Below are 23,644 nucleotides of genomic sequence, written 5' to 3'. Positions count from 1 at the left end.
TATAAGACACATTAGGATTATAAGACAGACCCTAATATAACAGTGAAACTTATTTTGTCATATTTTCCTCCTTCAAATTTGGGGTGTGCCTTATAATCCAATGCGTCTTATAAAATGAAAAATACGGTATATACCAAATAATCTATATGTATTTATATCTCATGTGTCCTTTTACATGGATTCCTCCAAGAAAAATAATTAATGTGAAAGTATATCACTGCAAATGCAAAACTAAAAGATAAAATGCAAGAATTTTTTCACTTGCCATTATTTTTGTTTCTTGCATTCTTACACAGGGAACATGGGGCACTCTATTCTCAAGATGAAAGGGAGTTTTAGCGCTTGATCATACATTTATCATCTTTCTTGAGAATTGGTGTCAAAGGTTGTTTACTGGAAAATCTGTTTAACTTAAGCCATTATGCTTTATAGCAGCTACTCGGTCTGCCTCTGTTTCAAGTGTGTCTTTGTAAATTGCATTTACAGAAAAACGTCAATCCCTTAATTAGGGAGAAGAGGACAAATCAGTAAGAACTGACTTCAATTTTGATACCTTTGGAAGCATATAGTACAGGGTGGGCCATTGTTGGCCAGTGAAGCTTCACCACCACATTATAGGTGTCAGGTCCGAGCATTCCTACATGAACACTGTCCTGGAAAGTGGATTGGTCATCATGGGCCAGTTGAATGGCCACCAAGGTCTCCCAATCTGACCCCCTTTAACTTTTATTTTTGGGGTCATCTGAAGACAATTGTCTATGCTGTGAAGATACAAGATGTGCAGCATCTGAAACAACTGATACTGGAAGCCTATGTTTGCATTTCTTCTGCGGTGTTACTATCAGTGTGTCAAGAGTGGGAGAATAGGGTTGCATTGACAATCTAATACAATGGGCAGCACTTCGAACAGATTTTATAAATGCTCATAAAATTGTAAATAACTAATGAATGAATAAAGTTATGGTAAAACCAAGCACACCATTGTTTTTCTTGTGAAATTCTCAATACGTGTGATGTGTTACATGACCCTCTTCGCATTGGAAAAAATAAAGTTGAATTCAAAGTGTCTGACTTCAAAATGGCCGTCATGGTCACCGCTCATCTTGAAAACCCCCCCCCCCTCCCATATACTAATGAGCCACAAACAGGAAGTTGATATCACCAACCATTCTCATTTTATTTAGGTGTACCATAATGGCCCACCCTGTAGATACAAACCAAAACAGTAGGATATTTTGAGTCAATGTTTGGAAAAGTTGCTTCATTTTTATTGTAGCTGCATTGTAAAAATATAGCAAAGGTGGAATCACTTGTTGAGAAAATATTGTCATAAAGTTGACAAAATGATACTGCCACCTAACATCTTATTCTTGACATTTTTCAATGCAAGAGTGACATAAAAGAGGAAACTCAATGAAACCTGAAAGCTTTTCAAACTTGGCTATTTTGTAGAAACCTTTCCACTTTGAAGGACAAAGAGGATTCTTTCGTTAGCTGCATTTGCATTGTTAATGTCTAAGTAACATTCATGACTTGCTATAGAATGGGACCCAATTTCTAGAACAATATGTGACAAATCCATTGTAATTTTTTATACTGGGCTTTTGGAATAGCATTGTCATGCCACGCTGTATATTTGTCTATCTCTAAGTAATTGCAACTCACATTCCAATTTTGGATTATTGTTCAATGTCCTAAAAAAGAAAATTGAATGCACATTTAAAAGCTTGCCAGAGACTATTTTAAGTTAGTCTAGTGGAATATATTTCACGCTACCTCTCATTGAAACTTTCTTCCTAGGTTATTTTATTGACACTTTTGCTGAAATCACAGATTCCTATAGAAGCAATTTCAAACAGTAAAAGAAGGAGAATACAATTATATTCTAATAAAAGAAATAGGATTTTTACAATCCATTTTACAGCTCCTCTTCTAGCAAATATTTGACTTTTATTGCAAAATTACCTTTTTATTTTCTTTTAGCTGACACAAGTTAAAAAAAACCCCAAATACATAATGAGCTACACCAGCTCCATGCAAGCCACGAATACCATTGCCCTTTATCTTACACTTGGACTGAAATTTGACTTGACCGATTCCCAAGTAGGGAGTAGAAAGGTCCAAACATGACGCATGATTATTTATGTAAAAAAATATGATAATTGTGTAAAATAAAATATGATATGTAAAAAAAAAATATGATACTTAAAATAAATAAATAAATAAATCAATAAATCAATAAATAAATAAAATACAGTGGTACCCTTTTGGCAAATGATATTCCATTATAACCAACCAAATATATGCCAAAGCAGAGAGGGTGTAGGCAATAAATACCAGGTGGCAATAATATGCCACTACATTCACACAAAATGAATGGACAGGCTACTACAAAAAAATGTACAACCAATAAAAAAAAAATAGCTGATAAAAAATAATATCAAATATATTTTAAATAATAAAATTGAAATATATATGTAAAGATATAATATGGAAGATATAATAAATGGTGAAAAAATAACCAAAAGGAGGAGCACAGCAGCTCAATGTACTGTATAAATATGGCAGCAAAAATCATAAAGAGTTGTAAGAGCAACCTGAGAAGATCTATAAAATTCTGGCCATAATAAAAATTACCTTAAGGCAGAAATTAGTCAGACTCAGTAATAAGGCCAGGAAAAAAGTGACAGTGCAAATGACAAAAGCAGTAAGGTCTGCTGACATAAGGGCAGGCGATGTATATACCAATTATACCATGTAAATATTAAATTAATGTGAGTATCGGTATCAAGAGACATTACCTGTTGTCATAACTTCCCTCTGCTGTGCCAGCACCAGGTCCCGATGCACATTTCGATGTATTGCCTTTATCAGGAAGCATGGTCCCTTGACGAAGGCAATAAAATAAAATTATATTCCATGTAAAGAACAGATTCAGCTGACTCATACACTGATGGGTCAAATCTGTCAAACCCTATAGGAAGAGGAGTATAAAATATAGAAAACTCTGCTTCTTCATTAAGAGAAAGGGAGGAGAAAGGGGTCGGCACAAAATCAAATTCTAAATGTTGATATTTTTATTTGGTTATATTTCGCTAAATATTCCCTCCTTTAGATTTAGTGTAGTTTTTTTTTAAATTGATGTAGACATGTACAAAGCTATTATAAGAGTTTTCAGAATCAACCCTTTACAGTGGTAGGAGGAGTATGTCTGGGTCTGTATTTCTGAAACAGACAGTATTGGTGGAAAGTCTCTAGAAGACACTTATAATATAATATTTAATATATTTAATAATATATTTTTATGTGTCTTCCTATATTATTTGTAATATCGTCATGTGCTTGGCCTAAATTTAGTAATCATTTTTCTGTTTTATATAATTCAATTTATAAGTGAATTTTGTTTTATTGTTTTTATTAATCCTTTTATAATTTATAAACATTTAGTTACATGTTTAAAGTGTAACTGTCATATTTTTTTTATCTCACAAATGAATAGTACATATGAAAATAAGCAACTCTGTAAAATATAGTAGACAAATCTGCTTCTTTATCTGCCAGAATTGATCAGTCATTTTCAAAGTTCTCAATTTTGAGTAAAATCTGTATTCAGTGAAGACTTTCTCATTATTGATATAGGAGATGGCAGTTGTTACTGATGAATTTCTATGTAGACAGAAAAGGGAGGAAAGGTGGAACCCCTTTTATAGCTCCTCCCTCTGTTTATAGCTCCTCCCTCTGCCTCTAGCTCCTCCCTCCGCCCATCATTATAGACTTTCATCAGTAACAACTGCCATCTCCTATGTCAGTAATGGTAATGTCTTCACTGAATACAGATTTTACCACAGAATTGAGAATTTTGATAATAACTGATTTAATAAATGATCAAATCTGGCAGAGAAAGAAGCAAACTTGTCTGAAAAGATGTAATACTAAGTTGCAGTATCTCATTGATCCTCCCCATTACTAATCTAGTGTATAGTGTGTTCTGTGAGCTGACATTAACCATTTACAGTGCTGGCCAAAAGTATTGGCACCCCTGCAATTCTGTCAGATAATACTCAGTTTCTTCTTGAAAATGATTGCAATCACAAATTCTTTGGTATTATTATCTTCATTTATTTTGTCTTCAATGAAAAAAAAAAAATTCTCATAAAGCCAAATTGGATATAATTCCACACCAAACATAAAAAAGGGGATGGACAAAAGTATTGGCACTGTTTGAAAAATCATGTGATGCTTCTCTAATTTGTGTAAGTAACAGCACCTGTAACTTACCTGTGGCACCTAACAGGTGTTGGCAACAACTAAATCACACTTGCAGCCAGTTGACATGGATTAAAGTTGACTCAACCTCTGTCCTGTGTCCTTGTGTGTACCACATTGAGCATGGAGAAAAGAAAGAAGACCAAAGAACTGTCTGAGGACTTGAGAATCCAAATTGTGAGGAAGCATGAGCAATCTCAAGGCTACAAGTCCATCTCCAAAGACCTGAAAGTTTCTGTGTCTACGGTGCGCAGTGTCAAAAAAGAAAAATTGACGAGAGATTTCAATGCAAGATTGTGCGGATGGTGGTAAAGAACCTCAACTAACATCCAAACAAGTTCAAGATGCCCTGCAGTCCAAGGGTACAACAGTGTCCACCCGTACTATCCGTCGGCGTCTGAATGAAAAGGGACTGTATGGTAGGATACCCAGGAAGACCCCAATTCTTACCCCGAGACATAAAAAAGCCAGGCTGGAGTTTGCCAAAACTTACCTGAGAAAGCCTAAAACATTTTGGAAGAATGTTCTCTGGTCAGATGAGACAAAAGTAGAGCTTTTTGGGAAAAGCCATCAACATAGAGTTTATAGGAAAAAAAAGAGGCATTCAAAGAAAATAACAGGGTTCCTACAGTCAAACATGGCGGAGGTTCCCTGATGTTTTGGGGTTGCTTTGCTGCCTCTGGCACTGGACTGCTTGACCGTGTGCATGACATTATGAAGTCTGAAGACTACCAACAAATTTTGCAGCATAATGTAGGGCCCAGTGTCATAAAGTTGGGTCTTCCTCAGAGGTCATGGGTCTTCCAGCAGGACAATGACCCAAAACACACTTCAAAAAGCACTAGAAAATGGTTTGATGGAAAGCACTGGAGACTACTAAAGTGACCAGCAATGAGTCCAGACCTGAATCCCAGAGAACACCTGTGGAAAGATCTCAAAATGGCAGTTTGGAGAAGGCACCTTTCAAATCTCAGGGACCTGGAGCAGTTTGCTAAAGAAGAATGGTCTAAAATTCCAGCAGAGCATTGTAAGAAACACATTGATGGTTACCGGAAGCGATTGTTCGCAGTTATTTTGGCTAAAGGTTGTGCAACCAAGTATTAGGCTAAGGGTGCCAATACTTTTGTCTGGCCCATTTTTGGAGTTTTTTGTGAAATGATCAATGATTTGATTTTTCATTCTCTTTTGTGTTTTTTCATTGCAAGCAAAATAAATGAAGATAATACCAAATAATTTGTGATTGTAATCATTTTCAAGAAGAAACTGAGTATTATCTGACAGAATTGCAGGGGTGCCAATACTTTTGTCCAGCACTTTATTACCCCGATTGCCACTGCACAGGGAAAGCGGGAAGGGCCAAGTAAAGTGCCAGGATTGTTTGTTTTAATTCTGGGCAGCTGTAGGCTGCTATTTTTAGGCTGGGGGGGCCAATAAGCATGGGTCTCCCAGCCTGAAAATACCAGCTGCCAGCTATTGGGCTTTATCTTGGCTGGGTATCAAAACTGGGAGAACCGCACCTGTATCTTTTAAATTATATATGTACAAATAATTTAAAAAAGACACATGTAGTTCCTCTTATTTTGATACACAGCCAAGATAAGAGTTTGGCTGGGGACTACAGCCCAAAGTCGTGGGCTTTATCCATGCTGCTTTCAATAGATGGGGAAATCCTACTCCAATTGTTTTATTTATTTATTTATCACCAGTATAAATACAAAGACAGTGTCTGATTCTAACCAATGATAGATGCTGTCTCAGAGGGTGGGGGCATGGTCCAATGGCAGCCAAGCAAAAATGCCTGTGGCCAGAGGAATGGATGGAGAAAAATAAATACGGGTCTAAAGGTCCAGTCACACTAAGCAACTTACCAGCGATCCCAACAACGATAGGGATCGCTGGTAAGTTGCTAGGAGGTTGCTGGTGAGATGTCACACTGCGACGCTCCAGCGATCCCACCAGCAACCTGACCTGGCAGGGATCGCTGGAGCGTCGCTACACAAGTTGCTGGTGAGCTCACCAGCAACCAGTGACCAGCCCCCAGCGCCGCGTGGAAGATGCTGCGCTTGGTAACTAAGGTAAATATCGGGTAACCAACCCGATATTTACCTTGGTTACCACCGCACGTGCAGAGAGCAGGGAGCAGCGCACACTGAGCGCTGGCTCCCTGCTCTCCTAGTTACAGCACACATCGGGTTAATTACCCGATGTGTGCTGCAGCTAAATGTGCACAGAGCAGGGAGCAGCGCACAATGCTTAGCGCTGGCTCCTTGCTCTCCTAGTTACAGCACACATCGGGTTAATTACCCGATGTGTGCTGCAGCTAAATGTGCACAGAGCAGGGAGCAGCGCACAATGCTTAGCGCTGGCTCCTTGCTCTCCTAGTTACAGCACACATCGGGTTAATTAACCCGATGTGTGCTGCAGCTACATGTGCACAGAGCAGGAGCCGGCACTGACAGTGAGAGCGGCGGAGGCTGGTAACAAAGGTAAATATCGGGTAACCAAGGACAGGGCTTCTTGGTTACCCGATGTTTACATTGGTTACCAGCCTCCGCAGAAGCCGGCTCCTGCTGCCTGCACATTTAGTTGTTGCTGTCTCGCTGTCACACACAGCGATCTGTGCTTCACAGCGTGAGAGCAACAACTAAAAAATGGCCCAGGACATTCAGCAACAACCAACGACCTCACAGCAGGGGCCAGGTTGTTGCTGGATGTCACACACAGCAACATCGCTAGCAACGTCACAAAAGTTGTTCGTTAGCAGCGATGTTGCTAGCGATGTTGCTTAGTGTGACGGGGCCTTTAGCCGCGCTATAACCACAGGATCCAGAAGATTTGATTAAATCCCTTTTTATTTTCACAGGTCAATGCGTTTCAGAGATATATCCATCTCCTTCATCAGGACAAAAGGAATCTTACATCAGTAGCGGCCAAACAAGACTCATATATAAATGGCCGCAATGCCACGCATGCATTTTGCACGTCAGCAGCCCCCGTGACTCACAGCCATGACTCAGAGCCATGTGGAACAGCCAGAACGCAAAAATATTTTTTTTATAGTTGTAATAAAGAAAAAACATAGTTTTACATACAATATGATGAAGTGGACAGCAAGAGTTAATAAAAAAATACCAAAATAAACATTACAACAATATTTTTTTGTGTCATTGGTGTGTGAAAAACCTAAAAAGAGAGAGAGATTTTGATCTTTGTGAAAACAAAAAGGACCAGAACTTAAATTTCATTGGGAAACAGTGGATGTGAAAATACGGGTTAAAACCCCGGCTCTATAAGAGAGCACGCTGTCAGGGAAGTGAGATGTCCGGAGTTTCATGAAAACCATGTGTTGTGTCCAAAAAGGGTGATATGCTTTGCACAGAAGTAAAAAAATATTGATATGTATAAAATAAATAAAGAATGAATTTCCAATTGATGTTTCATCAAACAATAGAAATTAATAAAAAAAACTTTAAAACACACATGGAGGTTGGGAGAATGAGGGCTTTAAATGTGACTATGGGAAAACTGTCTTTTCATATTGAAAAACCCTGGAGATTAAAGGAATCAAAAAGGGATTTAATCAAATCTTCTTGATCCTCTGGTTATAGCGTGGCTTATACCCGTATTTCTTTTTCTCCGTCCATTTTACTGCTATATTTCAGGGCCGCTACTGACCACCATCTATGCATGTGCAGTAAGGGGTTGTGACTAGCACAACTCAATCAGGTGAGCGCATTCTTAGCACTAGATCTACTTGCCATACCGGGTAAGACCCTATTTGCACTCTTTTTCCACAGCTTTTATTACGTCAGTGGCCAGAGAAAGCAGTGAATATGTATTAGAGATAATTGTCGGACCCAGAAGTAGCGCTGCAGCCACGGGGACTTGGTAAGTATCTGCTGCTTTAACCCTTTTTCATTTTCTTTCTTTTACTGCCCCCTACACCATTTTAAACTGTTTTACAACACCTCACTTTTGCCTCCAATTGAATTTAATGGGTTTGGCTAATATCAACAATCAGATTGTCTAGAATCGTCGATCCAATCACAAGCTCAGGCGGGATCGGTGATCTTTATCTGAGCCAATCCTTGGTAGGATAACTCATCTCTACTCATCACTGAAACCAAAACAGTAGCCCACCGAGAACATCTTTGCCACTTGAACTCATGAACATAGTTTTGGAAAGTTTAGTTGAATCCACTAAAGTTCTCCTTGCACCACTCCACATTAAAGGGAACCTGTCACCAGATTTGGGGCCTATAAGCTGTGGCCACCACCAGTGTGCTCTTATATACAGCATTCTAACATACTGTATATAAGAGCCCAGGCCACTGTGTAGAATGTAAAAATTCCTTTATAATACTTACCTAAACAGTCACTTAGCTAGAGTTGGGTCATATGGGCGTCTCCGTTCTCCGGTGCCGGCACATTCTATTTTGGCCATCTTCGTCCTCCTTCTGAATGCTAGCAAGTGTGGATGGCGTAGGACATGTCATGCACCCCAGCTTCAAAAGAAGGACAAAAAGATAGCCAAAAGATGAAGCGCCGCCACCGGAGAACGGAGACACTCATATAACCCAACTTCACTGCAGCGACTGTTTAGGTAAGTATTATAAAGGGATTTTTACATTCTACATAGCGGCCTGGGCTCTTATATACAGCACGTTAGAATACTGTATATAAGAGCCCACTGGTTTTGGCCGCAGCTTATAGGCCCCAAATCTGGTGACAGGTTCCCTTTAAGCTTGGACTGATGAAGCAGTTTGTGAAAGCTTAACTAAAAGAAAGAGTTTGTAAGTTCTTATGATGGGGGTTTTCACTCCTCACTTTTTGAATTCTTGAAGTTTGTTACTCTGTAATTTCTGATATTGTTTGTATACACACGCCTTGAATTATAAACTGCTGCAAATAGGTTGGTACGAAATAAAAAATATAGTTTCTATTCAGTTTAACATAGTTGTATTTTTGAATAGCACACTATTTTTACTGGAAAATATATCGGAATTGTGGCTTACTGTCTTTATATACTGTCACTGGGATACTTTAAAAAACAGATTTGATATAGCTGTCACAGTCTATTTCTAAACAAAACCCATGAAGCTAATGTGAACAAGGCCTAATGTTCTTTATATTGATAATCATAAATATGTGTAGTCATTTATCAAATAAAGTGAGACAAGTAATGTAAAGTGTTTACTTAAGTCATGCCACAAGGAAGCTAAGAAGTATATACTGCAGTACATAAGAAACCAGCATCCATTACCATCTGTCTGTTTCATACCATATGCCAGTGTGTGCATTTGTAACATCTTTCATAGTACGCTTCATCTGTGCATAGCGATGCCATTCTGTTTGGAAGCACACTATGCCCTAATATTATGAACCATTTGCAGGGTCCATTTTACTATTCGCTCATTTTGGAAAATCCAGATGAAGTTTGCACCCTTCCTAATATTATATATAAAATATACGGTGCAGACTATTAATTTCATAATTTTCCTTTAAGCGTATATTTATTTGATTAAAATTGTGAAACCTTATGTTTCAAAATTAATGTGTTAGCTCAAAATGACTAATAAAAAATATCTCCTTAGGCAAATTTTCATAATTACTAAAATGGATTTATTATGGTTATTAGGTAATCAAATTCAGCAGAATCTCTTAAAATCCGCACCAAAATTTTGCTTAAAATTTATTTAAAGACAGGGTGATAAGGCAACCGGCCTGATTGTGAATGGGCGGTATGGACCACGGAAGTGGTGTGATTCTGGAACTCTGTGTTGGTACCTGTAGTGTCACAGTTTCTTATTATGGTGTTCATAGGGTCCAGGATCATGGATGGGTGGGTATGGCCATCCACATCCCCCGCCATGGGTGTGTTGAAGGTGTCACTGCTGACTTCTACTATGGAGTCTAATGTTTGGCACATGGCAGAGAGTGTGTATGTCTGAGAAGCAGCCAACTGGCAACTGAGGTATTGAAGCCTATCTGAAGGAAATGCCCCGAGAGCTAGAGAGGGTTCGCTACAGCTGACTGTGGGTCAGTGGGATACTCTTGGAGAAAGTGGTATCCAAACCTGTGGGGTTTTACCGTGAGTGTTACGGACTGTCATCAGTGTGTGAAGTGGACTACAAATGCAATTTATGCTGTCTTAATAAACTGCTAAACTTTTAAAACAGTGTTTCTCAACTCCAGTCCTTAAGACCCACCAACAGATCATGTTTTCAGGTTTTCCTCAATCAGGTTTTCAGGCTTTCATTAAAGTTGCACAGGTGATGGAATTATTCCTTCTCTAATATTGAGGAAAACCTGAAAATATGATCTGTTGATGGGTCTTGAGGACTGGAGTTGAGAAACACTGTTTTAAAAGAACTGTGCTCCTGTGTGCTACCTTGGAGACCAGCAAAGCGAGTGAGTAACCCCCTAATGAGCCAGCATGTGAACTATGTGCAACTTCACAAGAGTCACATGAAAAAACATTTGTTATGCATTAAGGTCTCACAACCCCAATTTATAATAAATGCATTGGTTGGGAAGGGATAAAAAAACAATTAAAATTCATAACTAGCCCTTCAAATGTCCATCCCACTGTGGCTCCAAACCACTGATCTACCCGGTTCCTGGCTCTCGCTCCACTCCAGCACCGGTCTACTATTCACTCTTTGCCAGCAATCCTAAGGCCTACCAGTCATGAGGTCACATGCTGATTTCCTAATGTGTGTCATCCCATATATTCACTTTGTATATGTTAGGATATAATAGCTATAGATTCATAGTTTTTTAAGGTTGAAGGTAAGCTTAAGTCCATTGACCCAATGCCTAATATGTTGACCTAGTCAACGATGGAGCTAATAGTGAAAGGTGAAGAGAAGACCATTGCCAGATCAGAGTGGGAACCTAAAAATCCAGAAGAGGCCCAGGAGGGAGCTTCAACAGCAGGAACATTCGAAGGACTGGGAATGGTTTTGTCATGAGTTTTTAAACACTTCTGAGCCCATGTTAATCAACTAACCACAATGTTTCCAGAATCATATGAACTGAATTTCACAAAATTCTAACTAGCTTCCATGAATTTTAAAAAATGTCAAATTAATTTGATTTATTAGGATTCACTCAACATTGTCACGTAAAATACCAGTGAAATAAACTGTTTTTCAACAGTTCTTTAAAAGCATACATGTTACTACTTCCTGTTAGATGAAAATAGGAAATAGCTACTAAACATCTGCAAATGGGCAGAAGTTGCACCCCATCATTCAACTTTCTACTGCTACTGTTCTTTATTCCACAGACATCTTGGTCTGCTCACCCTATATCATGGAGTATGATGAGGTAACTTGGAATCGTGGCACCTACACTGGCTATGGGGGCCCTAGCTGTCCCTGTTCCCAAAGATACGTAGAATGGTGAAAATGTTTGGGGTGCCTTCCTAGCCCTAGCTCCTGAATAGTCATTGGGCTATACCCTCTCTCCCCCACTCTCTAGTAGGGTGGGGATAAGAGGGGATTATCCCACACAAATAGACAGGGAAAACCCAAAACTCAAACTCACATACACACGCACACACACACAGAGGTAATACAATACCAGTTCAGGATGAAATAAAGAATCAAGGAGGAATTTGCAATCAACAAGGATATTTTCACAACACACCAAATAGCACACAGGAGATCAGCAGAAATAGATCAGATCACTACAGCAGAAGGACCAGTATTTACAAATGAAGCTATAATTGGCATGCAGGAACAGGTTCCACCATCTATTAAAGGGTGGTGGCAGCTGTGATAGGCCTCTAGTAACCTATGACACTATCAGCAATCCACAGGTCAGTAGAAATTAATTCCTGCTAGACTGATCACTAGTAAGCACACAACTGGGTGATGCCCGAGTCTGACTAAGCAACTCAAAAGCACCAGGTGGTGTGTCAGACTCTACAGTGTGAAAAGGGTCAGAGGTTGCCAAAACACATGGTGAGTTTAGAGCTGAACACCATGTGACAATCCCTCTACCGGGGGACTCTGAACCATCTGGACAAGGTCACTCTGGGTGACAGGGATGAAAAGTCTTAACCAGGTGCTCCGCATAGATATCTGAATCTGGTACTCACGTTGTTTCCTCAGGACCATAACCCTGCCAGTGCACCAGATACTGCAGAGAACGACAATCGACCCTGGAAAGAATTCTAAACACTCTAAACTCCAAAAAAAATCCACCAAAACCAGGTGTGGCCTGGCGGGGAGGGAAGTTTCCAAATCCACAAACTTCTTAAATAGAGACTTAGGAAAAACATTGTGGATTTTATATATCGCAGGTAAGGCTAAACGGAAGGCCAATGGGTTAATGATGGCAGTACATCTGAATGGACCAATGAAACAAGGTCCAAACTTAAATTAAGGTATGTGAAACCTAATATTTTTAGCGGGTAACCATACCAAATCATCCACACACAGGTCCAAACCAGGCACAAGTCCACAATCAGTCACATGCTTATACCTAGAACTTATGCTAAGCAAGTGCTGCTGAACTTTTCTCCATTTAGATGACAATGCTGAACCTAATTGGTCTGCTTCAGGTACCCCAGAAGTGTGACCTTTAAGAAAAGTAAGGAATTGGGGATGTTGACCATAAACACAAAAAAAGAGTGAATCACCAGTGGACTCATGATGATGTTATTAATAGCAAACTCAGCCAGAGGAAGAAACAAGGACCACTCCTTCAGGATATCAGAGACAAAACAGTGCAAATACTGCTTCAGGTTCTGATTCATATGCTTTGTTTGCCCATTAGAATGTGTATGAAACACCAATGAGTAGTACAAATTAATTGCTAAGCGAGAGCAGAATGCTCTCCATAAATTAGCAAAAAATTGAGTACCCCTATCATAGAAAATGTCAGATGGGTCTCCATGGAGTCTGACAATCTCACATATAAATATCTGAGTTAATGTCTTAGCATTCGATAAAGATGGCAAAGCGATAAAATTTGTCAATTATAAGAAAAATAACCATTTTAACAGCAGAAGGAGGAAGATCTGTCATGAAAAACATGGAAATATTTGTCCAGGGTTTGCTAGGTACACTTAATGGAAGCAGACACCCATACGGACGAGAGTGCGATGGTTTGGAACACACACAGGGGGTACAAGGAAACACATTGGAGACCATATCATTCTGGATTTTGAGCCACCAAAAATAACATGACAGGAGATCCAGCATGGCATTCCCCCCAGGGTGATCAGCCAGGACAGATTTATGATGCTGACCCAAAATCTTAAGGCAAAGGTTCAGGAGAATAAATGACTTATTATTAGCTGGAACCCATGATGATGCCTCATCCTGGGCCTCAGCAATCTCAGACTCAACCTGTGTACTGAGTGCCGACACCACCACTCCCTTCTGCATAATTGGCACCGACTCCTCATAAGGATCCCCACCTGAATTATTGTTTATAAAACAAGGATGGTAGGGAACAAAACATTACACCTATTAACCCTTTAGTGACGGAGCTAATTTTCACCTTAATGACCAGACCAAATTTTGCAATTCTGACCAGTGTCACTTCATGAGGTTATAACTCTAGAACGCTTCAACGGATCCCGGTGATTCTGAGATTGTTTTTTCGTCACATATTGGACTTCATGTTAGTACCAAATTTAGGACAATATTTTTTGTGTTTATTTATGAAAAAAATTGAATATTGGCAAAAATTTTGAAAATTTAGCAATTTTCAACTTTTGAATTTTTATACCGTTAAACCAGAGATTTCTGTGACACAAAATAGTTAATAAATAACATTTCCCACATGTCTACTTTACATCAGCACAATTTTGGAAACAAATTTTTTTTTTGTTAGGAAGTTAGAGGGGTTCAAAGTTTATCAGCGATTTCTCATTTTTACATCAAAATTTACAAAACCAGTTTTTTAGGGACCACATCACATTTGAAGTGACTTCAATAGGCCTAGATGACAGAAAATACCCAAAAGTGACACCATTCTAAAAACTGCACCCCCCAAAGTACTCAAAACCACATTCAAGAAGTTTATTAACCCTTCAGGTGCTTCACATGAACAAAAGCAATGTGGAATGAAAAAAAGCAAAAATTAAATTTTACCTAAAAATGTTGCTCTAACCCAAATTTATTCACTTTTAGAAGAAATAACACAACAAAATGGACCCCAAAACTTGTTCCCCACTTTCTTATGAGCGCGCCGATATCCCACATGTGGTCAGAAACCTCTGTTTGGACAAATGGGAGTGCTCGGAACAGAAGGAGCAATATTTGAATTTTGGAAAGCAAATTTGGCTGAAATAGATTGCGGGCACCATGTTGCATTTACAGGTCCGCTAAGGTAACTAAACAGAAGAAATCCCTCACAAGTGACACCATTTTGGAAACTAGACCCCTCAAGGCTTCTATCTAGGGGTATAGTGAGCATTTTAGATCCACAGGTACTTCACAGATTTTGTTAACGTTACGTTGTCATATTGAAAATTTTAATAATTTTCTCAAAAATGTTGCTTTAGCATCAATTTTCTCACTTTTTCAAGAGGTAATTCCAAAAATGTGACCTCAAGGTTTGTTAACCACTTTTTTATGAGCGCGGTGGTACCTCACATGTGGTCTGAAACCTTTGTTTGGACAAATGGGAGGGCTTGGAACGAAAGGAGCAATATTTGAATTTTAGAAAGGAAATTTGCCTGAAAAAGATTGCGGGCACCATGTCGCATTTGGAGGTCCCCTAAGGTACCTAAACAGCAGAAACCCCGCACAAGTGACCCCATTTTGGAAACTAGGCCCCTCAAGGAATTTATCTAGATGTTTGGTGAGTACCCTGAACCCTCAGGTGCTTCACAGAATTTTATAACGTTGAGCCATGAAAAAAAAAAATAAAATTTTACCACAAAATTGTTATTTCAACCAGGTAGCTTTTTTTTTTACAAGAGTAAAAGGAAAAAATTCAGCATAACATTTATTGTGCAATTTCTCCTGAGTTTGGCGATACCTTATATGTGGTGGAAATCAACTGTTTGGGCGCATGGCAGGGCTCGGAAGGGAAGGAGTGCCATTTGACTGCAAAATTGGCTGGAATCAATAGCGGACGCCAGGTTGCATTTGGAGAGCCCCTGAGGTGCCTAAACAGTGGCGGTCCCCCACAAGTGACTTCATTCTGGAAACAAGACACCTCAAGGCTTTTATCTAGGTGTATAGTGAGCAGTTTGAATCCACGAGTACTTCACAGAATTTGATAAGCTTAGGTTGCCATATTGAAAATTTTCATTTTTTTCCAAAACTGTTGATTTAGCATCAAATTTCTCACTTTTTCAAGAGACAACAACAAACCGTGGACCCCACAGGTTGTTATCCAATGTCTTATGAGCACAGGGATACCCCACATGTGGCCAAAAACCTCTGTTTGGATAAATGGGAGGGCTTGGAATGGAGGGAGCACCATTTGAATTCTGGAAAAGTTGAAATAAATTGCGGGCACCATGTCACATTAGCAGGGCCCCTTGGGTACCTATACAGCAGAAACCCCCCACAAGTGACTCCATTTTGGAAACTGGATTTTATTCAGGAGTATAGTAAGCATTTTGAATCCACAGGTACTTCACAAAAATGTTGCTGTAGCAACAAATGTCTCACTTTTAGGCTATGTGGCCATGATCCAGCGACACGGCGTCTAGTACACAGTGTCAGCCTTCCTGCAGAGATGTGAGTGTTGTCCACGGGAGAACGCAGCTGCCCATGCCCACGATTTGGGTTCAGGCTGCTGTGGAGCTCTATGCTACCTGCAGAGAACACTCATCTCCGCAGCATAAATTGACATGCTGAGGCTCGGGAAGCTGCGCCACAGGTCGGTTTATGCTGCGGAGAAAAGAAGCACATTGGGCATGAGATTTCTAAAAATCCTTCCACTGTGCTTCTACTGCACAACGCAGCGCTATGGACGCAGGGAAAACACTCTGCGCCCAAAACGCTGCAAACCCTGATTGTGGGCACACAGCCTAAAATGCTACAATGGATGAATGGATAGATGTCAAACATATATAACGTCCCACCCCCTGCATATTCTAAGCTTGCGCCCTTTAGTGCCTTTCATGTGGCACTAAAGGGTGCCTAGCCTTGTATTTAGCCCCCCAAAAAATTAATAATTAAAATAAACGACGTGGGGTCCCCCCTATTTTTGATAGCCAGCTAGGGTAAAGCAGACAGCTGTAGCCTGCAAACCACAGCTGACAGCTTCACCTTGTCTGGTGATCAATTTGGAGGGCTCCCCAGGCGTTTTTTTTTAAAAAAAAAAAAACGTGGGGTCCCCCCCAAATTAGATCACCAGCCAAGGTGAAGCGGACAGCTGGGGTCTGGTATTCTCAGGGTGGGAAGAGCCATGGTTATTGGACTCTTCCCAGCCTAAAAATAGCAGGCCGCAGCCACCCCAGAAGTGGCGCATCCATTAGATGCGCCAATCCTGGTGCTTCGCCCCAGCTCATCCCGCGCCCTGGTGCGGTGGCAGACGGGGTAATATATGGGGTTGATACCAGCTGTAATGTCACCTGGCATCAAGCCCTGGGGTTAGTGATGTCACGGCATCTGAACAGATACCCGACATCACTAACCCAGTCAGTAATAGAAAAAAAAAAGACAAAAAAAAAATTTATTTGAAAAAACACTCCCCGAAACATTCCTCTTTTACCAATTTATTGAAAATAAAGAAATTCCGGTCGCTGTAATCCATTTTGGAGGTCCCACGCCGACTCTGGATCTTCTAGAATATGGGGGGCACGTTCAGGGAACGTATCCCCCATTTTCTGGAAGAGCAAGCTCTCCATGAGCAGTGTGGGTGCAGTAATCTGAGAATACTGCACTCACACTGCCCCGGTCCAACCTAGGGCAGAGTGACCTGCAGTAACCTCATTCCAGAATATGAGGGGCACGCTCACAGAACGTACCCCCCATTTTCTGGAACAGCAGTCTCTCCATGTGAGGAGTGTGACTGCAGATTACCGCACTCACCCTCCCCCGGTCCACAGTGGAGTAGCTTGTGCAGTTGCGACGTCAGCAGGATCCCTGCTTGCAGGGATCCAGCTGACAGCCGCTGTCTGCGCATGCGCCGCCAGCTTTGAAGAAGGAGGCGGCGATCGCGGGCCCGGAGCACCAGCAGCCAGGTAACGTATAACCAGGGGCTGGGGGGGGTGACGGGGGGGTGACGGGGGGTGACCTAGTGGGACCTAGTGGGACCTGGGGACACCTTTCTGCCGTATGTGACGTGTCACATGCGGCAGAAAGAGCAGAATGAAGGCGGCCGCGCGCTGTGCGCCGCCATCTTCCACGCTCCAGAGGGGGGAGGGGGGTGGTGGCTCTGGAGAACCGGAGGGGGCTCCGGTGACCAGAGGGCTCCGGTGGACCGGAGGAGGGGTCAGGGGGAGGACATTTCCCTCCGATCTGAAATGTTTGATCATTTCAGATCGGAGGGAAATGACTGCAGAGCCGGCGCCGGCGGCAGTTTTCTGTGCGCTTCGGCGCCATTTTGGATGTCCGGTGGGGGTAGGGGTGGGGGTGGGGGGACTCTCCGGTACCGGGGGCTTTGGGGGCACTAGGGGGTTAGATTTCTTTCTCATGTGACATGTTTGATCATGTCAGATGAAAAAGAAATCAGTTTTACCGGCCATTTTTTTTTTTTTCATGTGTTCGTCGGTATACAGTGTATACCGCCGATCACATGATCGGGGTCCAAAAAAAACACCCCGATTCATAATCTGGGGGGTCTCAGCTACCCCCGGTAGCTGAAACCCCCGAGATTTTCGGTCGCTGGGGGGCGCTACAGGGTTTTTTCGGGCCGCCGCTTTAAAGCGGCGGAACAGAATAAGTACCCTGTTTTGCCGCCGCTTTAAGTCGTACGGCCGTCGTTATGAGGTTAAAGGACAACGACCACTGAGGTTGTCTCAGAGAATGGTGCTTTGCTGACTCAAGGTACAGGAGATTTTTATGATCCATAAATACAGTGATAGGGTGATTAGCTCACTCCAAAAAGTGGCACCATTCCTCAAATGCCAATTTCATGGTGAGTAATTGCCTATTACCAGTGTCATAATTATGATCAGACAGTGATAATGTCTTAGAAAAGAAGGCACATAGGCAAAGTTCACCAACTGATGGACCCTGAGACAAAATAGCCCCACCCTCATCTCAGAAGCATCAACATCCACAGTAAAGAGAAATGACACATCGGGCTGAATAAATGCAAGTGCTGATGCAAAGCATTTTTTTAGACAGTCATACACATGTAAAGCACTCTCAGACCAGTTAGAAAAGTCTGTACCTTAATTTGTCATGTCAGTCAGAGGTCTTGCTATGGTCAATTATAATGTCATAGGGTGTGATGAGGTAACTTGGAATGGGGCACCTACACTGACCATAAGGCTAGGGGGCCCTATTCCCAAAGATACATCTAATGGTGATGATGTTTGGGTCACCTTCCTAACTCTAGCTCCTTAATAGCCCTGGTCTATACTCTCTTTTCCCAACTTTCGGGAGAAATCCTTTCTATGCATCCTTTTTATACTGTGTAAACTGAACTGCGTTGTGTTTTTCCAAACCACAGCACTTCAACTTCTCTTGCGGGTATGTTGAATTTTATGTGTGGAATTTCTCAATAGACTTTCATTAGATGTAAAAAATCCGCATGTAAAACACGCAAATAAGTTTTTAGTGCACTTCCGCAACAGAATTGCATCGAAAAAGCATGTAATCTGTGCCTAAGAAAGTCAAGATCACTAAGTTTCGAAAACATAGCAGCTTTATTTAAAGCATGAGACAAAAATGCAGTATTAAAACACAATAAAAGCTTAGCTTCAAAAACACACAATAACAGAACTAAAAAAATGCAAGTAAACTAAGGTCAAAAACGCAACAAACTCTGATCACGTGAATGTATCCTAAAACTCTATATTGCATATTAGCAAAAATGTAGCTTGGCAAAAAAACAGAACAGAAAAAAACAGTATGTGCATGAGGTTTCAGAAATATCATTGGCTATGCTAGTACTGTACAATGTTGAGTATTTGAAATACCAAATATGCTGTGTAAGATAATTAGCAAAAACGCCACATGTGAACATACTCTTATGTTTAACAAAGGTTTCCCCACTGCTATGTCTACAGCGATGTTGCAATCTGTACGGTATCCTGTCCTAAAGAATTCAACTTCTTTAAATTCCAACAAATGAGAAGTGAAGTATCACATGGCACTTTTCAAATTGCCTGTCCTTATATTCCATGAACAGAGAAAGTCCTCATAACACCAATCTTAAACTTTCACAGGGGGTCTTAAAAAAACTCAAAATAGGATCTTGAAAATTTGGTTACAAAGCAATCCAGTAGAGAGGGGCCGATCATGCAAATAATCAAAATCTTTATTCTCAAGTCATCCCTCATCTCTCCGGTGCCTCCAATACTCACTGCCACCCTTGTCAACCTTGTTGCCTCTTCTTCAAATCGGTTTTAATAAAAAAAGTCTGTGGAGCCTCTGTTAGGAGTCTCAACACAGAAAACAAGCCAGATATCCCTCTGGGAAGGACCTAGCCAAGGAGAGGTTCTTTTTAGGAAACCACCATAACCACCATATAATGTGGCCCTTTTAGTCAATATCCAACTCTTTGACAAGTTTAAAGACATGACAAGGGAATTACCAAGGCCGGGTATCCATCCACAGACAGCTGTTTCGGGGAATTGCCCCCATCAGTGTGGAGTAGGATTCTGGCCAGGTGGGAGCAATTCTTAGTAGACCAACAAGACAAAACAATCCCTGATCTCGAGTAGACCAGCCAGAGAAAACACTGCCGGCAGTCAGCAAAGGCGCTCAACACAGTGAAATCCTAGGTGCATTGCCCCCTGGGAAATATGCAAATCAAAAAAGTCCATGGAGCCTCTGTTAGGAGTCTCAACACAGAAAACTAGCCAGATATCCCTCCAGGAATGACCTAGCCAAGGAGTGGCTCTTTTTAGGAAAACACCATAACCACCATATTAAGTGGCCCTTTTAGTCAATATCCAACTTTTTGACAAGTTTAAAGATATGACAAGGGAATTACCAAAGCCGGGTATCCATCCACAAACAGCTGTTTCGTGGTATTGCCCCTCATCAGTGTGGAGTAGGATTCTGGCCAGGTGGGAGCAATTCTTAGTAGACCAACAAGACAAAACAATCCCTGATCTCAGGGAGACCAGCCAGAGAAAACACTGCCGGCAGCCAAAAAGGGCACTCAAATCGGTGTTGGTAGCAGTGGATTTTATATTTTTCTTCAGCATATATATAACACAGTGTACATTTTTGGCAACAAGAAAAATATTTCTTGCTAATCTTGTGTCTACATCATTTCACATGCATTTTGTGCAAAATCTTTATGTGATGGTTCAAAAAGAACTTTTTTTTTAAATCACGACATAAGAAAACATAAGAATCAGTCGTTGGATTTTAAACAACTTACAGTGTACATAACATCAAATTTTGAATGCCTGTGTTATCATATAAACAATACCAAAGAGTTAATATTCAGAGGATTTGTCCTTCCAAAATATCCTATATTAACTTGCAGTAATCTACCTCTGTGTTCACAAACTCTTTCAACTTCACTGCTTCCTCATTTCTCAGTACGGTGCTTACAAATCCTATCAATGCCTTCATTGTCAATGTGCTGTCAGCACAGGAAATATCACAATCCGGAATCGAATTTTCTCATTCTATAACAAGTACTAATTCTGTGTAGAAAAAGCATTTGATAACGCCACAATACCCCTATTTTTTTTTATATATCCTAATTTGGATTCGTTGACCTAATTACTCCTTCAAAATTGTTTTGCCATCAGTAGTGTCCTCCAGATATTAAAACCATGCATTTATTCCAGTCTTTTCATGATTTGGCTAATTTGTGCATTTCTTAACACCCTGCCCCCATCTCCCACTATGCCGCCAAAAAAGGAAAACAGTGATATCCAAATATATATATATATATATATATATATATATATATATATATATATATATATATATAGTAAGATAGTCTCTGGTGAAATACCTTTGCTATTGCAAAAGCTATCAGCAATAGGTCTTCCTGGAAAATAGAGGAATTGTTACCGATTCTGTGGTGAAGCTTATAAAAATCATCCTTACCCATAATTACTTTGCATTTGATAAGAACATATCTACAGGAGACTGGGACTACAATGAAAAGCAATATGGCACCACAATATGCAAATCTTTTCATTGCCAAGCTTGAGGGTAACTTTTTATCCTCTTGTCCTATCATGCCTTTGGCCTTCTACCGTTACATCGGCAATATAGTAATCATCTGGACAGCGTCTGAGGAGCAACTGAAGACCTTCCATGAACACTTTAATTAGTTTCATCCCACCACCAACCTAACACTTAACTACTTCTGCATTGAAATCAACTTTTTGGACACCTACATTAAACTACAGAACAATGAAATAGAGACATCCCTGTACAAGAAGCCAATTGACCGCCCAACATACCTGAAATGGGACAATTTTCATCCAAAACACTTAAAAAACTCTGTACAGTGTACAGTCAGGCTATCAGGTACAATCGGATATGTTCCAACACTACAGATAGAGACAATCACCTTGAGGGTCTCAGAAAGACTTTCTTGAGTCAAGGCTACCACCCAAGAATGATTGAAAACCAGATTACAAGAGCCACAAGAATATCAGGAAACTATCTCCTACATTATAGAACTAGAGAAGAAAACAACCGGGTCCCTCTTGTAATCACCTAAAATCCAAATCTGGAGGTGTTAAGAAGAGCTGCACCGAAACTACAACCATTACTGCGAAAAGATGCCCGATTAAAATCAATTTTTCCAGACACCCCACTTCTGTGTTTTAGGCAGCCCCCGAATCTAAGAAGCATCATTGTCAGAAGCTCCCTGTCCTCTCCTACAACAGGAACATTTCCGTGCAACAAGAAAAAATGTAAGACCTGTCCATTTATATTGACAACGGACAAGATAAAGATCCCAGATCACATCAGGACTACAAGATCCCAGGTACCTTCAGCTGCACCACAACTAATGTGGTGTACTTAATTATATGTATCAAATATCCAACTGGGGGTCTATATGTAGAGAAGATAGGACAAAAGCTCAGAACAAGGATGAATTGTCACTGCCACACAATTAGAGAAAAAAGAATAGATCTACCTGTGGCCAAACATTTTTGTAACCCAGACCACAACATCATGAACATGAAATTTCTGGTATTAAAAGGAAATTTCAAGTCCCAGAGAGACAGAAGGGTTTGGGAACACAAACTTATGATGACCTTTGACACATTCAGAGCAGGAATGAATGTGTCACATGGATTCATGTCTTTTTACAGCAATTAAGAAATGTGTTCCTCAGAGCATCTGGGGACAACACAGCTCTGGACCAGACCTCAATCAGAGGACAACAAAACTTTCACACTGGTTATCTATGAACTGCTGCAATATTTATGGCCACAACAGTTTGCCCCCTTGCCATAGTGATAGTTCTGCTTCACATAACATGTCTTATTTACTACCCCATCCTATGTCCTGTTGTATATAAATATGTGACTCTTCATATTTTGTGTTATACCATGCCTGATGAAGAGACCTGAGTAGTTTTGAAAGCTTGCTATTATTACCATCTTTTCAGTTATCCATTAAAAGGTATCAACCACTGAGGACTCTCACTTCTTTTAAACAATTTTTTTTACCAGCATTAATTATAAAGTTTAAGGCAAAAATACTGCACCACACCATTGACAACATGTGATAGACAAATCTAAGCTTATCACCTGTCCCTTTACGATAAAATGACCTCTACAAAATTTATGTATGATCACAATACTTTCGCACAGCAGTACTTTCGGAATTCCAGGTGATGTAATGCACATCTCAAGATCTGCTTTTGCAAAATGCTCAGGCAAGATGGCTGCCCCATATTCATGTAAATAAAAAAAAATCAAATATAATATGTTTTTTTTTTAAAATAATAAGACATAAAAATAAGATGCTACCTTCACTTTAAATTCGGATTACAATATATCCTCAGATTCCTACCTTTACATACAGGTCTGTGGTCACTCCAAGCTGCAAACACGTCTGCAATTCTTTGACAGGTGATTTTTTTTTCACCTTGAAGAACATAATCTTCATCACAAGAGAATAGAACTGTTGCACCAAGGCTACAATAAAACATAAGAAGATTTTATATTATAGAAATAAATACCCATGTGTGTCCATGTATATATGACATCTTAGGAAAATAAGTTAAACAACCCTCATTTGATGGGTAAATTACGAGCTTAGGTTAGCAACAGGAATGCACTGCATGATTC

General features: G+C 40.3%; 1 protein-coding gene across 7 annotated transcripts in view; it reads right to left on the bottom strand.

Annotated features, from left to right (window-relative positions):
* CSMD3 (CUB and Sushi multiple domains 3) overlaps window positions 1-23,644 on the bottom strand; it is a 2,007,504-nt gene that overhangs the window by 1,077,733 nt on the left and 906,127 nt on the right. For all 7 annotated transcript variants that reach the window (XM_075352941.1, XM_075352934.1, XM_075352935.1 and 4 more), the window contains one exon: window positions 23,367-23,491. In XM_075352941.1, coding sequence (XP_075209056.1) covers window positions 23,367-23,491 — 125 coding nt within the window. The remainder of the gene's footprint in view (window positions 1-23,366; window positions 23,492-23,644) is intronic.

The sequence above is a fragment of the Anomaloglossus baeobatrachus genome, chromosome 6 (assembly GCF_048569485.1).
Source record: "Anomaloglossus baeobatrachus isolate aAnoBae1 chromosome 6, aAnoBae1.hap1, whole genome shotgun sequence".
In the NCBI taxonomy this organism is placed as follows: domain Eukaryota; kingdom Metazoa; phylum Chordata; class Amphibia; order Anura; family Aromobatidae; genus Anomaloglossus; species Anomaloglossus baeobatrachus.
The sequence above is the reverse complement of the archived record's forward strand: the minus strand, read 5'-3'. Positions and strand labels throughout refer to the sequence as shown.